Source organism: Nerophis ophidion, linkage group LG11 (assembly GCF_033978795.1).
Source record: "Nerophis ophidion isolate RoL-2023_Sa linkage group LG11, RoL_Noph_v1.0, whole genome shotgun sequence".
NCBI lineage: Eukaryota > Metazoa > Chordata > Actinopteri > Syngnathiformes > Syngnathidae > Nerophis > Nerophis ophidion.
The window spans coordinates 67126458-67144167 of record NC_084621.1 but is presented as its reverse complement, the minus strand read 5'-3'; the positions used below and the strand labels follow the sequence as shown (position 1 = coordinate 67144167).

Below are 17710 nucleotides of genomic sequence, written 5' to 3'. Positions count from 1 at the left end.
TAGTCTTCCCAACGTGTCCTGGGTCTTCCCCGTGGCCTCCTACCGGTTGGACGTGCCCTAAACACCTCCCTAGGGAGGCGTTCGGGTGGCATCCTGACCAGATGGCCGAACCACCTCATCCTCTTATTATATATTTTTTCTAAATTAAAAACACCGCAGAAGCCACCACAGTGTATATTTTTCTTTTAGTTTTTTTATTCATAAATGTATGTAGGGTTGTATCCGCTGCTTTAATGTCTTTAATGTCCTTTGTGTTCTTTGAAGTTTGATGTTTCCCTCTTACACACATGTGAGAGTGATGTGTACTATGGCTATGAGTTGTTGTTTTTTTCCTTTGGCCTCAGTCTGGACCCCCTCTCCAGGGCCCAGGCTTAGACCGATTTTTTTATTTTATTCTTATTTTATTCTTCTATTCTTCCCCCCGTTTACCTGTATCTCATCTTTTTTGTAAGGGGCGCTGGAAGCCGGCAGACCCGTCAGCGATCCTGTTCTGTCTCCCTGTAATGTTTGTCTAATCTTGAATGGGATTGTGCTGAAAATTTAAATTTTCCCAAAGGAATAAATAAAGTACTATTTGATCTAATCTGATCTAACTTCCTTGTGGTCTACCTAACATGTAATGGTAGTTCTTTGATCAAAATGTTACATAGATTATGTTTTACAGATCATCTTCAAGCCGCTTTCTGACAGTCGCTTTTGGATGTGCAATTTTGTGGGCGGTCTTATTTATGTGGATCACCTTCGGCAGCGTCTTCTCCCCGTCATCTTTGTTGTAGCGGTGTAGCGTGCAAGGACGGGAGTGAAAGAAGTGTCAAAAAATGGAGCTAACTGTTTTAATGACATTCAGACTTTACTTAAATCAATAACAGAGCAGCGTCTTCTCATCCGGAAACAACCACACCTGAAATGTGTCCCGTGAAAAACCGTCCGACCGGAACTCTAATACCTAAAGTTCCTTGGGTGAATAATGTAAACTCACTACACCGGTATGTTTTAGCGCTTTCAAAGCGAGTTTACTGACAGATATAATAACTTTACACTACTTTATCTTAGAAATGGTAACAGCAGAGGATGAATGTCACATAACTAGAAGATAGAGAAAAAGAAGAAGCTTATCGACTACGGCATTGGTGCTGATGCGCATTTTTTCAAGATTTTGGCAAATCCCAAATACAGATCAGCAGGTACCACAAGGTAAGAAAAGTTGCTTTCGCATAATATTGCGGAAAAAAACCGGCAGATAATATGTCTTACCTTATACACACACGCCATAATAATACTTGTATGTTTAATGCGCCGACAATCATTCAAGCGGTGCGCCTTCATAGTGTACCAAAGTTGTACTAAAAACATTTTGATAGATTTTTGAGCGCTGTGTGTAATGTTCTAAACTTTCAATAGAACATAGGCTCCAGCACCCCCCGTGACTCCGAAAGGGACAAGCGGTAGCAAATGGATGGATAAAAATGTTGGTGTTTTTACTTGAGACCCATCAAAGTGCAGACTACATTTATTTCTTATGTTTAAAAGCCATCTACTGGTCACACTTATCATTACATGATGTACCAAAGTACAACCAAACGTATTCCTTTCATTAGGCGCACCGAGTTATAAGGCGCACTGTCGAGTTTTAAGAAAAAAATATATTTTAAGTGCGCCTTATGCTCCGGAAAATACAGTGGTTGGCCTGCACATCTTTTGCAAAATTTGAGAAGGAGGTTTTAATGTGGCTTTAAATGTCTACTGATGCATTCATATGTGAAATGCAATAAACAAATATTTTTTTTGTGCGAACTGTAAATATGCCCTGCAAACTCATAACAGTCAAGTCCTGAAATTAGTTTTGAGATAAAGCCGATGTAAAATAACAAGCATCAACGCAGGCTTGCTAAGTCTAAACAAACATGGCATACTTGCATTCTACTTAATCACGGTATTGTTATATTATTATCGGGCTTCACGGTGGAAGAGGGGTTAGTGCGTCTGCCTCACAATACGAAGGTCCTGCAGTCCTGGGTTCAAATCCAGGCTCGGGATCTTTCTGTGTGGAGTTTGCATGTTCTCCCCGTGAATGCGTGGGTTCCCTCCGGGTACTCCGGCTTCCTCCCACTTCCAAAGACATGCACCTGGGGATAGGTTGATTGGCAACACTAAATTGGCCCTAGTGTGTGAACGTGAGTGTGAATGTTGTCTGTCTATCTGTGTTGGCCCTGCAATGAGGTGGCGACTTGTCCAGGGTGTACGCCGCCTTCCGCCCGATTGTAGCTGAGATAGGCGCCAGCGCCCCCCGCGACCCCGAACGGGAATAAGCGGCAGAAAATGGATATATTATTATCTTTCGGACAGGTTACATAAAACAATCATGTTTTTGTGAAAGTCTTACCTTTAACCTGAAGGTTTTCGAGGTGAACAACAACACAACTTGTGTTTTTGTTATGCGTGACAAACAGACATCAAAACAATGCATGTTTGCAGAAGTGTGTGTGAGTACCTGCCCAAAGGACCAACCAGAGACATGAATTTGGGAAATCTGCACCAAAAATCTACAACTGAACTATTACATTAAAGACCTACTGAAATGAGATGTTCTTATTTAAACGGGGATAGCAGGTCCATTCTATGTGTCATACTTGATCATTCTGCGATCTTGCCATATTTTTGCTGAAAGGATTTAGTAGAGAACATTGACGATAAAGTTCGCAACTTTTGGTCGCTAATAAAAAAGCCTTGCTTTTACCGGAAGTAGCAGACGATGTGCGCGTGACGTCACCGGTGTGAGGGCTCCTCACATCCTTACATTGTTTATAATGTGAGCCACCGGCAGTCGGAGCAATTCGGACCAAGAAAGCGACGATTTCCCCATTACTTTGAGAGAGGATGAAAGATTCGTGGATGAGGAAATTTAAGAGTGAAGCACTAAAAAAAAGAAAAAAAAAAAAGAAAAGGCGCCAGCTCCAGTGGAAGAATTTCAGATGTAATTAGACACATTTACTAGGATAATTCTGGAAAATCCCTTATCGGCTTGTTGTGTAGTCATACGTGAAAGTCGGATGGCTGGGGTGAACGCCAGTGTCTCTGAGAGAAGCCCAGGAGCCAAGATCACAGCCGCCTTTTTGAGCTGCAGGATGAGGTCGCGTAATCCACTTAAGTCTCCGGTAAGAGCCGACTTAAAATCACAATTTTCCCATCCAAAAACTTGCTGGTTGACGTGGAGAAACATGTTCGCTTGACCGCTCTGTCTTAAAGCTTCACAACAAACAAAGAAACACCGGCTGTGTTTCGGTGCTAAAGGGAGCTGCAATCCACCGCTTTCCACCAACAGCATTCTTCTTTGACGTCTCCATTATTAATTGAACAAATTGCAAAAGATTCAGCAACACAGATGTCCAAAATACGGTGTAATTTCGCAATGAAAAGAGACGACTTTTAGCTGTAAGTGGTGCTGGGCTAATATGTCCCCTCCAACCACGAGTCATCATAAGCGTCACCATTTAAAATTGAAATTTAGTAAACTAAAAAGGCCGTATTGGCATGTGTTGCAATGTTAATATTTCATCATTGATATATAAACTATCACCTCAGTCCTCCCTCCCGAGCTCGACCCACACCAGTTTGCCTACAGAGCCAACAGGTCCACAGAGGACGCCATCGCCACAGCCCTACACTCCCCCCTGGGTCACCTGGAGACGGGGGGGAGCTACGTGCGGCTGCTTTTTGTGGATTATAGCTCGGCATTTAACACCATTATTCCTGATAGACTGGTGTCCAAACTGTCACACCTGGGTCTCTCGAACTCCATCTGCATGTGGATTAAGGACTTCTTATCCAACCGCCCCCAGAGGGTGCAGTTGGGTCGCCACATGTCATCAAGCCTGCTAAATGTTTTTCTATTTTTTCGGACTACAATGTGCAATAATGTTTTATGTATGTATACATAGATACATCTGTCATCTCTATCTTTTTTTTTTTTTTAATTTTATTTTTTTTATTTATACTACCATATTGTATATGCACCTTAGGAGGAGCTGCTCCAATTTCGTTGTTCTTTGAACCTGTTCATTGCAATAATGACAATAAAACTCTATTCTATTCTATTCTATTCTATCAGACTGCGTGGTCGCTAGTAGTGGCTTTCAGTAGGCCTTTAACTGTGAAACATTTTCAACAAATATGAAGTCCGCCAATTCACATTCAACTTTCTGTTAATAAATGTTTTCTATGAAACCAGACAAACAAAGCAGTTTGCTTGAGCTTCCAGACGGTGACTCACTTATGAGTTGGATTGCTTCAATGTCAAACCATGAAGTACATTTAGATGTTGGTGTCTTCCTTACCTGTTGCCAGCTTTGAAGAGCAGTGTCCAACGTGTGGATGGCATACTGACTGATTGTGGCAAATATAGGATCCACAAACACGTTCGCATCCCACAGGCTACTTTGGGGGCAGCAGTTGGCTGTGGTCTGGCCCTGAAATACAACATAATAAACATTACATCTCTCAAATACAAACCCCGTTTCCATATGAGTTGGGAATTGTGTTATGTGTTTAAAATTTGATGCCAGCAACACGTGACAAAGAAGTTGGGAAAGATGGCAATAAATACTGATAAAGTTGAGGAATTCTCATCAAACACTTATTTGGAACATCCCACAGGTGTGCAAGCTGATTGGGAACAGGTGGGTGCCATGATTGGGTATAAAAGCAGCTTCCGTGAAATGCTCAGTCATTCAGAAACAAGGATTGGGAAACGATCACCACTTTGTGAGCAATTAAATGATAAATGGGTTGTACTTGTATAGCGCTTTTCTACCTTCAAGGTACTCAAAGTGCTTTGACACTACTTCCACATTTACCCATTCACACACACATTCACACACGGATGGAGGGAGCTGCCATGCAAGGCGCCAACCAGCACCCATCAGGAGCAAGGGTGAAGTGTCTTGCTCAGGACACAACGGACGTGACGAGGTTGGTACTAGGTGGGAATTGAACCAGGGACCCTCGGGTTGTGCACGGCCACTCTCCCACTGCGCCACGCCGTCCCTTGCGTGAGCAAATTGTCAAACAGTTTAAAAACAACATTTCTCAAAGAGCTATTGCAAGGAATTTAGGAATTTCACCATATACGGTCCTTAATACCATCAAAAGGTGCACAGAATCTGGAGAAATCACAGCACGTAAGCGATATAACATACCTTCGTTCCCTCAGGCGGTACTGCATCAAAAACCAACATCAGTGTGTAAAGAATATCACCACATGGGCTCAGGACCACTTCAGAAAACCACTGTCAGTAATTACAGTTTGTCGCTACATCTGTAAGTGCAAGTTAAAACTACTATGCAAAGCCAAAGCCATTTATCAAGGACAACCAGAAACGCCGCCGGATTCGCTGGATCCGAGCTCAGCTAAGATGGACTGCTGCAAAGTGGGAAAGTGTTCTGTGGTCTGACGAGTCCACATTTCAAATTGTTTTTTGGAAACGGTTAACGTCGTGTCCTCCGGACTAAAGAGGAAAACAACCATCAGGACTGTTCTAGGTGCAAAGTTGAAAAGCCAGCATGTGTGATGGTATGGGGTGTACTAGTGCCCAAGGCATGGGTAACTTACACATCTGTGAAGGCACCATTAATGCTGAAAGGTACATACAGGTTTTGGAACAACATATGTTGTTATCCAAGCAACGTTATCATGGACGCCCCTGCTTATTTCAGCAAGACAATGCCAAGTCCCTTGTTACAACAGCGTGGCTTCATAGTAAAAGAGTGAGGGTACTAGACTCGCTTGCCTGTACTCCAGACATGTCTTCTATCGAAAATGTGTGGCGCATTATGAAGCCTAAAATACCACAACGAAGACCCCGCACTGTTAAACAACTTAAGCTGTACATAAAACAAGAATGTGAAAGAATACCACCAAAAAAGATTCAAAAATATGTCTCCTCAGTTCCCAAAGGTTTATTGAGTGTTGTTAAAAGAAAAGGTGATGTAACACAGTGGTGAACATGCCCTTTCCCAACTACTTTGGCATGTGTTGCAGCCATGAAATTCTAAGTTAATTATTTTTTGCAAAAAAAAAAAAAAAAAAAAATTAAGTTTATGAGTTTGAACATCAAATATCTTGTCTTTGTAGGCGCTACTGGTTTTTCCTCTCTTAGTTAGCTCATCAACACATTATAATAACTGTCTGTGAATGTAGCTATTTGTTAGAATAGAATAGAATAGAATAGAAAGTACTTTATTGATCACTGGGGGAAATTCAGCACCACAGTTCGCTCACAATAGACAATAATAATAATAAATAATATATAACATATATTATACATATAATATATGAATACTATAAATATATTCTACATATATTCTACATTTAAGTGCAGTCAAGGAACATATACCAGTCTGATGGCTGTCGGTACAACTCTGTACAGTAGGTGCCGGTGTATGCATTGTTACTCCACCTCTTATCACACTTTGTATGTGTAGCCGCAGCGGCTCTGCTTTGTGTTTCTGATCTTTCCTCATTTCCACCGCTCCGAGCGGGGAAATGGGAAATTGTGCCAGCCATTAGGCTAAAAGCCCGAGCCGCTCCAGCTATCCCCTGTTACATATGGAACTGGTCTTTTCCCGGTGTTATAGGGCACTATTGGAGACTCATATAAAAGCATGCTCTTCTTTACAAGCAGTGGGTGCTGCTGTGGGCCCATCCCCATTTCAAAATACACACGCAATCTAGTCTTCACTAAAATCGCCGGGAAGGTAGATCCTATCCCGGCTGATTTCAAGAGAGAGGCAGGGTAGACCATAGATCGGTCGCCAGCCAATCACAGGGCCCTTACAGACAAAACGACCAATCACATTCATACATGTGGACAATTTAGAGTCTCCAATAAACAAAACATGCATATTTTTGGAATGTGGGAGAAAGCCCACACACAGGGAGAACATATCAAACTGAGATTCAAACCCAGATCTCTGACTGTACGGTCTTCATGCTAACCACTACTCCACGATTCAGCAGGCTTATTTGTGACAATAAAAAAATAGAACAATGTGTAATCCGAAACAAATACGCTTTGCTTTTCATATAACCTTTACTCCGCTCTCCTACAGTGTTTATTGCAAGTTCATGCACAGGATTCATGGCCAAGTTTGATGAGGTTATTTACAGAGGTGGGTAGTAACGCGCTACATTTACTCCGTTACATTTACTTGAGTAACTTTCCGGATAAATTGTACTTTTACGAGTAGTTTTTATGCAACATACTTTTACTTTTACTTGAGTATATTTATAGAGAAGAAACGCTACTTTTACTCCGTTCCATTTATCTACATTCAGTTCGCTACTTTTTTTTATCGATCTGTTAATGTTTGTTTTGGTTAATGACAGACCTTCAAAGTAGAATCAACGCTTGCCTGCGTTTCACCAATCACATGCAGTCACTGGTGACGTTGGACCAATCAAACAGAGCCAGGTGGTCACATGACCCGACTTAAACAAGTTAAAAAACTTATTGGGGTGTTACCATTTAGTGGTCAATTGTACGGATTATGTACTGTACTGTGCAATCTACTAATAAAAGTTTCAATCAATCAATCAAAAGTGTAAAGGAAAAAAGACACTTTTTATTTCAACCGTACTTCCCGTCAAAAGCCTAAAGACTGATCGCACAGTTCCTGTCTTCACAATAAAAGTGCCGCTCCATCGCACCTGCGTTAACAAAATAAGAGTCTCCGAAAGCCAGCGCAAACAAACTAGCAAACTACGGAGTTTGCCGCCAATGTATTTCTTGTAAAGTGTATAAAAACTAATATGGAAGCTGGACAAATAAGATGCCAAAAACCAACGACTTTCATGTGGTATTAGACAGAAAATAGGAACTTTTTTCTCCTCCATTTGAAAACGTGGACGTCTGATTCCAATCAATGCAAGTCATCAGAATCAGGTAATACACCAACTTATATTCTTGTCTTCATGAAAGATAGGAATCTATATGTTAAACATGCATGTATATTCATTAAAACACCTTCAATATGTGAACAAAAACGGCAAAATAAATAAATATAAATTATATACTGTATATATAAATGTATGTATGTGTATATCTATATATATCTATATATAGATACATATATATATATATAATTTGTGTGTGTATAAATGATGTGTGTGTATGTATGATATGTGTGTGTATAAATGATATGTGTGTGTATGTATATGTATATATGAGGTAGATCACCTCGACTTGGTCTTTTACTAAGTAATTGATAAACGTTGAAAAACTTTTTCAGGTGTTACCATTTAGTGGTGTTAAGTGTTAAAAAAAATATTATATTATATTATATAGACCCGCTCGACATCCATTGCTTTCGGGGGGGGGGGTCCTCTCTGAGGTCCTCTCCAAGGTTTCTCATAGTCAGCATTGTCACTGATTGATATGGCTCTCACGGAAATACATTTTAAAATATTTGGCTTTCATGGTTCTCTCAACCAAAAAGGTTCCCGACCCCTGCACTACACTATTTAAGGTGAGAAAAAAAAAAGGGTCAAAATATTCAAGATCCCCTGCATACACCAACTTTTGGTGCACTTCTACAGCTTTAGTATTGTGTACTGTAAGTGTATTTGGCTGAGTGTGTGTTAAATATATACCTGTATGACACAGGGCTGCAGAACCTGCATGTGTGTTAGGTTTCGATACTCCAGCAGCTTGCAGTCAAGCTGGGTGGAAAAGTTAAACTCCTGACAATGTCGTGGTCCATTGGTCCACTGGCGCAGGAAGATCTGTGGTTCCACACCACCGATGACCATGAACTCCTGTTTCTGAGGTATTTTCCTATCTGGCAGGAAAGGACGGAGCTTTTGAGATGGAGCTGCAGAGACAGAGCCAAAATATTAGTATTTTAAGTGTGAGCAGGAAGGTTTTTCCCAAAGTATATTCATTCAATTGAAGTCAATCAATTTATTTTGGTAATAAAAATAATTAACCGCCTTATTCCCCATAAACAAAGGAAAAACAGAGATTTGTGTGTATATACCAGGGGTCACCAACGCGTAGCCCGTGAGAACCAGATGAGTAGCCCGCTGGCCTGTTCTAAAAATAGCTCAAATAGCAGCACTTACGACATTTTTAATTCTAAAAGAGACAAAACTCAAATAGAATTTGAAAATCCAAGAAAATATTTTAAAGACTAGGTCTTCACTTGTTTAAATAAATTCATTTATTTTTTTTTCAGAAAGACAATTTTAGAGAAAAAATACAACCTTGAAAAGGATTTTAGGATTTTTAAACACATTTACCTTTTTACCTTTTAAATACCTTCCACTTCTTTCCTGACAATTTAAATCAATGTTCAAGTATTTTTTTTTTATTGTAAAGAATAATAAATACATTTTGATTTAATTCTTCATTTTAGCTTCTGTTTTTTCAATGAAGAATATTTGTGAAATATTTCTTCAAACCCATAATTAAAATAAAATAAAAATATCCTGGCAAATCTAGAAAATCTGTATAATCAAATTTAAATCTTTTTTCAAAGTCTTTAAAATTTCTCTTAAAATTTTTGTTCTGGAAAAACCAGAAGAAATAATGATTTATCTTTGTTAGAAATGTAGCTAAGTCCAATTTGTTGTATATTATAACCTATTTAAAACATGTCAGCAGAATCAGGAAAAATCAGGAAAAATTACAAATGATGTTCCATAAATTATTTTTTTTCTTTTTTCAAAAATTTCTAATTAGCTAGTTTTCTATTCATTTTTTTCAGTGGAATTTTGAATTTTAAAGAGTCAAAATTGAAGATAAACTATGTTTCAAAATTAAATTTTCATTTTTTTCGTGTTTTCTCTTCTTTTAAACCGTTCGATTAAGTGTTTTTTTTCATCGTTTATTCTCTACAAAAAATTTTCCGTAATAAGAAAAAAAATGTACGACGGAATGACAGACAGAAATACCCTTTTTTTTTTATAAATATAGATTTATTTATTAAAGGTAAATTGAGCGAACTGGCTATTTCTGGAAATGTATTTAAGTGTGTATCAAACTGGTAGCTTCACATTAATCAGTAACCAAGAAGTAGCTCTTGGTTTCAAAAAGGTTGGTGACCCCTGGTATATATATATATATATATATATATATATATATATATATAGGCTATATAAGTAAACATTGATTGATTGATATATATGTAGGTGTGGGAAAAATCACAAGACTACTTCATCTCTACAGAACTGTTTCATGAGGGGTTCCTTCAATCATCAGGAGAAAATCTGATGATTGAGGGAACCCCTCATGAAACAGTTCTGTAGAGATGAAGTAGTCTTGTGATTTTTCCCACACCTACATATTGCGCTCTAACACGGTATCGAGCACATTCTCTGGATAATCCAATCAAGACACATATATATATCTATATATATATATATATATATATATATATATATGTGTGTGTGTGTGTGTGTGTGTGCGTGTGTGATAACAGATATCGTTCTGTGGTCAGAACATATACAAACATCAATAATTATATAATTTGAATATAATTATACATATATACAAATATGTGTGTATATATACACATACACATATGTATATATATATATATATCTATACACATATATATTATTTTTTTTAATTATTTTTTTTTATTTGAAGGGTTTTTGGCCTAAATTATATCAGTAAGATATTATAGCTTGATGCAGCGATTTTATGACCTATATTGAGTAAAACATGCTTGAAACTAAAATATCAACTGTTGCAAAGCTGTGTCATCAACACTCACAAATATAAAACTACTTTTTTAAAGTAATAATTTGTTATTTCAATCATGAAAAAAAAAATCATGACTTTGACACAATTTGTGTCTCATAATTAAAACAAATGACAGCCAAATAGACTTTGCTGTTTTATTTTCAATGAAACAAAAGAAAATACGTACTCATATACTGGTACAGTTGTTATTAGTGAGAATATAGTTATTTTAAGGTATTTTTGGGTTCAATGAGGTTCGCTAATTTTACCTGTTTTAGAAAGTGTTGCCAAGCTAAATTTTCTTGTTCTAATGGCAGATTATTTTGCTTAGTTCAAACAAAATACCTCTAATTTTTGTATTTTTTATTCTTGTTTTGGAACCCTAACTTTTTGCAGTGTATACATCAAGTATTTTGTATTATGTGTCCTAACCTGTTCCCAGTTGTTCTAGATGGTGGCAGAGGTGAACTTGGACATGTGCCAGCTGCAGGGACACGCCCAGCGAGGGGACAAACCAAGGCGCGAAGCAGGAGTCGACACGAGTGCACGCCGCGAGAGCCATGGGAGATACCAGCTGATCGCATGGCAGCTGGGAGCCAGACTCGCTATCTGAACTGGGAGCAAAGGAACAAAAAAAAAAAGGAGATTAATTAAGATGTGTGCACATACAATATGAGATTGATAAAAAATGAAGAACCACATTGAAAATAATACAAATACATACATTTTTAAAAATGTGTACAAAATTAAGACCATGTGTTTGTAGCCCTGGTTTAGTATTTGAGATGGAGAGCATCATTTTAAAATGACAAACTAGAAAAGGTTTGAGAACCACTGGTCTGCTTTTATGTCTCCATAACATTAACATCCATCCATCCATTTTCTACCGCTTATTCCCTTTTGGGGTCGCAGGGGGCGCTGGCGCCTATCTCAGCTACAATCGGGCGGAAGGCGGGGTACACCCTGGACAAGTCGCCACCTCATCACAGGGCCAACACAGATAGACAGACAACATTCACACACTAGGGCCAATTTAGTGTTGCCAATCAACCTATCCCCAGGTGCATGTCTTTGGAAGTGGGAGGAAGCCGGAGTACCCGGAGGGAACCCACGCATTCACGGGGAGAACATGCAAACTCCACACAGAAAGATCCCGAGCCTGGATTTGAACCCAGGACTGCAGGACCTTCGTATTGTGAGGCAGACGCACTAACCCCTCTGCCACCGTGAAGCCCTAACATTAAAATATGTATGAAACATTTTTGCGACCAAAGTCATCCTGGTTATCATTATCACTGTATTGTTGAATATGCTTAAAATGTTAAACACACTGAAATATTTTAATCAAGTTTTAGTTTCGAATAAATACGATATTGATATAGATCCATCCAACCATCCATTTTCTACCGCTTATTCCCTTTTTGGGGTCGCGGGGGGCGCTGGCGCCCATCTCAGCTACAATCGGGCGGAAGGCAGGGTACACCCTGGACAAGTCGCCACCTCATCGCAGGGCCAACACAGATAGACAGACAACATTCACACTCACTTTCACACACTAGGGACCATTTAGTGTTGCCAATCAACCTATCCCCAGGTGCATGTCTTTGGAAGTGGGAGGAAGCCGGAGTACCCGGAGGGAACATGCAAACTCCACACAGAAAGATCCCGAGCCCGGGATTGAACCCAGGACTACTCAGGACCTTCGTGTTGAGAGGCAGACGCACTAACCCTTCTCCCACCGTGAAGCCCGTGTTTAATCTTAATTTGAGAATAATTGTTCAGTGGGGCTGCTAAAAATCAAATCACATCTGAATTGTGATTCTTATTCATCACTATTCTAAGCAATGTATTAAAATTGATTAAAAAAACCAAACAAGCGACTTTTTGTGTTGTCCTCGCCAGTTTCGGGGTCTTAATGGCTGTCAAAGTGTACCAACTTGTCGGAATACCTACTCAGATGTCTTCTGTCCAGGTGAAATGCATGATTTATGATCTAGAATAGTCTTACAGGGAGCAGCAGACCACTTGATGATGGAAACAAAGTGACACGGAAGTAACCACGGCGCCGCTATCAATAGTTTGTCTGAGCCTATCTCAGCTGCATTCGGGCGGAAGGCGGCGTACACCTTGGACAAGACACAACCTCATTGTTGGACAGCCAGTTAACATCTAATTGTCCTCCAATAAGCATACAAGTTTGATCTTTTCTCGTATTTTAGTGAAATCATTTACAAAAGGTAAATGGGGCGGCATAGCTCGGTTGGTAGAGTGGCCGTGCCAGCAACTTGAGGGTTGCAGGTTCGATTCCCGCTTGTGCCATCCTAGTCACTGCCCGTTGTGTCCTTGGGCAAGACACTTTACCCACCTGCTCCCAGTGCCACCCACACTGGTTTAAATGTAACTTGATGTGCACCATCAAGCATGGAGTGATAGTTTAATAACTTATAAACGCATGCTTACCTTAGCTAAAACTAATTATTACTCAAATCTCATCCGCATTAATAAAAACGATCCCAAATTTTTGTTTAGTACAGTAGCATCGCTAACCCAACAAGGGACTCCTTCCAGTAGCTCCACCCATTCGGCAGATGACTTTATGAAGTTCTTTAATAAGAAAATTGAACTTATTAGAAAGGAGATTAAAGACAATGCGTCCCAGCTTCAACTGGGTTATAGTAACACAGATACGATGGTATATACGGCGGATACTGAAAATATCCAAAATAGTTAGGGTCCTAATGGGGTATGAGGTTAATGTATATTGTATTCATCAATCAATCAATCAATGTTTACTTATATAGCCCTAAATCACTAGTGTCTCAAAGGGCTGCACAAACCACAACACAAACCACTACGACATCCTCGGTAGGCCCACATAATGGCAAGGAAAACTCACACCCAGTGGGACGTCGGTGACAATGATGACTATGAGAACCTTGGAGAGGAGGAAAGCAATGGATGTCGAGCGGGTCTAACATGATACTGTGAAAGTTCAATCCACAATGGATCCAACACAGTCGCGAGAGTCCAGTCCAAAGCGGATCCAACACAGCAGCGAGAGTCCAGTTCACAGCGGAGCCAGCAGGAAACCATCCCAAGCGGAGGCGGATCAGCAGCGCAGAGATGTCCCCAGCCGATACACAGGCGAGCAGTACATGGCCACCGGATCGGACCGGACCCCCTCCACAAGGGAGAGTGGGACATAGGAGAAAAAGAAAAGAAACGGCAGATCAACTGGTCTAAAAGGGGAGTCTATTTAAAGGCTAGAGTATACAAATGAGTTTTAAGGTGAGACTTAAATGCTTCTACTGAGGTGGCATCTCGAACTGTTACCGGGAGGGCATTCCAGAGTACTGGAGCCCGAAATGAAAACGCTCTATAGCCCGCAGACTTTTTTTGGGCTTTGCGAATCAATAATAAGCCGGAGTCCTTTGAACGCAGATTTCTTGCCGGGACATATGGTACAATACAATCGGCAAGATAGGATGGAGCTAGACCGTGTAGTATTTTATACGTAAGTAGTAAAACCTTAAAGTCACATCTTAAGTGCACAGGAAGCCAGTGCAGGTGAGCCAGTACAGGCGTAATGATAAATGATAAATGGGTTGTACTTGTATAGCGCTTTTCTACCTTCAAGGTACTCAAAGCGCTTTGACACTACTTCCACATTTACCCATTCACACACACATTCACACACTGATGGAAGGAACTGCCATGCAAGGCGCCAACCAGCACCCATCAGGAGCAAGGGTGAAGTGTCTTGCTCAGGACACAACGGACGTGACGAGGTTGGTACTTGGTGGGAATTGAACCAGGGACGCTCGGGTTGCGCACAGCCACTCTCCCCACTGCGCCACGTGATCAAACTTTCTTGTTCTTGTCAAAAGTCTAGCAGCCGCATTTTGTACCAACTGTAATCTTTTAATGCTAGACATGGGGAGACCCGAAAATAATACGTTACAGTAATCGAGGCGAGACGTAACAAACGCACGGATAATGATCTCAGCGTCTTTAGTGGACAGAATGGAGCGAATTTTAGCGATATTACGGAGATGAAAGAAGGCCGTTTTAGTAACGCTTTTAATGTGTGACTCAAAGGAGAGAGTTGGGTAGAAGATAATACCCAGATTCTTTACCGAGTCGCCTTGTTTAATTGTTTGGTTGTCAAATGTTAGAGTTGTATTATTAAATAGAGGTCGGTGTCTAGCAGGACCGATAATCAGCGTTTCCGTTTTTTTGGCGTTGAGTTGCAAAAAGTTAGCGGACATCCATTGTTTAATTTCATTAAGACACGCCTCCAGCTGACTACAATCCGGCGTGTTAGTCAGCTTTAGGGGCAAGTAGAGTTGGGTGTCATCAGCATAACAGTGAAAGCTAACACCGTATTTGCGTATGATGTTAATTAATGATTAGATAGATAGTACTTTATTGATAAATCATTAATTTACATGAATACAATATACATTAACCTCATACCCCAGTAGGACCCTAATCAAAGTGTTTGTAAACACATAGCTGTCTGAGCTAAGATAGACAGCTACCGTATTTCCTTGAAGGAGCGGAAGAGCAACCTGGACTGAGGTTTTATTGAAAAACAAAGTCAAACTGCTCAAGCCATGTCCTTCCTTGTTGGTCCTGGGAACCCGCAAGACGACGGCTTGAGACCGTCACTATACCGTAGCTGCGTCCGTCAAATATGAGTCATTAAATGACTCCCGCCACCTGGTGGTAGAGGGCGCTAGTGATCCTTCTTGCCATTACTCGGCTGCAGAAGAAGTGAAATGAGTGACGTGATATGTGCTGGAGGAGGTAATAAAGGAAGATCTCCATCAAGACAGAGAGACTTTTAAAACTGAAGAAAGATAAGGAAGACTTCTATGAACAAGTTATCGATGCTTTTGATCAGAAGGAGCTGGCATGGACTATATTTATAAGTAAAGGTAAGACCATAATACATTTTTTTTAATTAAATGTGCTATTCATGATGGCATCCTTACATTACACTCAATTTTTTACTGCATGCCTTTGGTAAGTGGTAAAATAATTAGCGCATGCTTACTTTTACCGCATGCCTTTGGTAAGCGCAGGAGTGAGAAGAGGTTTTAAATTAATTAGCGCCCCGGCGGCAATTCAAGGAAATACTGTATGTGTTTATAAAACACTGATTAGCACGCTAGCTGCTTCTCTAAGAAATGAGCAGCATCCCCAAGTGTTGCCCACATTTGAGGTCCTCTCCAAGGTTCTCATAGTCATCATTGTCACCGGCGTCCCACTGGGTGTGAGTTTTCCTTGCCCTTATGTGGGTTCTTCCGAGGATGTCGTAGTTGTAGTGGTTTGTGCAGTCCTTTGAGACATTTGTGATTTAGGGCTATATAAATAAACATTGATTGATCGATTGATTGATTGATCTTAATAAAAAAAAATGTTTTTTAAATAAAATGTGACATTAAGATTAGGTACACCATCACTGTTGCGGTTCACATACAGGAGATCCTCCCCGTGGACATTAACTGTATGTCATGGTCGATAGTGCTGAATGGAAAATAATTGAAGTGAATGACCATTTGCTCAGTAATTTGCCGCTAGCTCGGTCCAGCATAACCACTGCAGCAGGAAATGCTCGAGACCTAAATAACGGCTGGTGCGGCAGAGAGCCCCTTAAAAAGATAAGCATCATATGTTGACAATTTTCATTACTTTCAGTTGGCAGGGCAGCCAGGACTTTTTTTTCAGAGACTTCAGAGCAAATAGAAAGGAATCAATTTTGATCAATAACGACAAACAATTTAAACTTTAAGGCAATGTTTGAAGTATGATTATAATGAAATGCAGATGTACGTTTAGTTTTACAGTGTTTCTCAGTTTGTTCTAGGGCATGTTTTCTTGTTTTCTTTGTTCTTCTCGCTCTCGAAGAGCACTTTGTGGGCTTGGCAATTTTATTCCACTTAAAGTTCCATAAATCTCAGGAGGAAATGCGGGGATAAAAAAAAATGAATTGAAATGCGTGAAGCCCATAAGAAGTCAGAAGGTGTTGGCTGCGATTTAAGAGAAGAGAAGCAGTGGTAGTAAGACCAAACACATTCTTTGTTTGGTCTTACGAGTCAACCCAACCCTTCTAGCAACTTTTGAGCCAAACCAAAGGGGGCTTTTACTCCTCGTGCTTCCCGTGAGCTTTCCCTACGATTAGATACACTCAAGGTAAGCAGGAAGGAATCCGGATGGGCCCTGACAGGCACTTGGTGTGCTGGGAAATCTCATTAGGTCGATCTGAACGCCTTCCAAACCCGCTCCCAGCTCCTGCTCACCATATGTGGGATGAGGGACACATTGCTGACTTTTGTGCTCAGTGGCCTGGATGTGTGTTCGCCTTCTCTGATTTCACCCACACATGTTCAAAATAAATACAGTACAGGTAAAGCTTAAAGATATTTGCATAAATTACAGCATATTAATATACAATAACATACAGCTGTGTCATTAACAAAGCACACGGAAGTAGGGATAGTACCTAATTTGGTACTTTCCTAGGTACCAACCAAAGTCCGTCGGCACAACTGTGTACCGATTCACCGAGAACCAATAAAATCATATTTCGATACCTTTGTTGCACAATGCCATCACATCCGGTTGCAAACTCCGCAGTGGCTCAAGCATTTGGCCGGGAAACAACCAGTCAAGCACTCAGCTGGACTGCTTTTGGGTAATGTTACAACTTTCCATGCAAACAAAGCAAGAAGAAGGCACTTACAAGTAAACAAAGTCTCTACCTTTCAAAATGTGCAATGTTAGTGCTAATTAGGGCCCAATTGTAATTGCGGCGTGTATTATTTTCCCCTAACTTTGATTGCATTTAACATGCACACAGGCTCACCACTTTTTGCAAGCACGTCTGGTGTGGGGAAAATTGGATATTTTGGGGGTATCCATCCATCTATCCATTTTTCTACCGCTTGTCCCTTTTGGGGTTG

At 40.3% G+C, this 17710-nt stretch overlaps 1 protein-coding gene across 3 annotated transcripts in view; it reads right to left on the bottom strand.

Moving 5' to 3' along the window:
• LOC133562376 (intermembrane lipid transfer protein VPS13B-like) overlaps positions 1–17710 on the bottom strand; it is an 819661-nt gene that overhangs the window by 183893 nt on the left and 618058 nt on the right. For all 3 annotated transcript variants that reach the window (XM_061916536.1, XM_061916534.1, XM_061916535.1), the window contains exons 43-45: positions 11175–11356; positions 8648–8868; positions 4335–4466 (exon numbers count right to left, since the gene is read on the bottom strand). In XM_061916536.1, coding sequence (XP_061772520.1) covers positions 4335–4466; positions 8648–8868; positions 11175–11356 — 535 coding nt within the window. The remainder of the gene's footprint in view (positions 1–4334; positions 4467–8647; positions 8869–11174; positions 11357–17710) is intronic.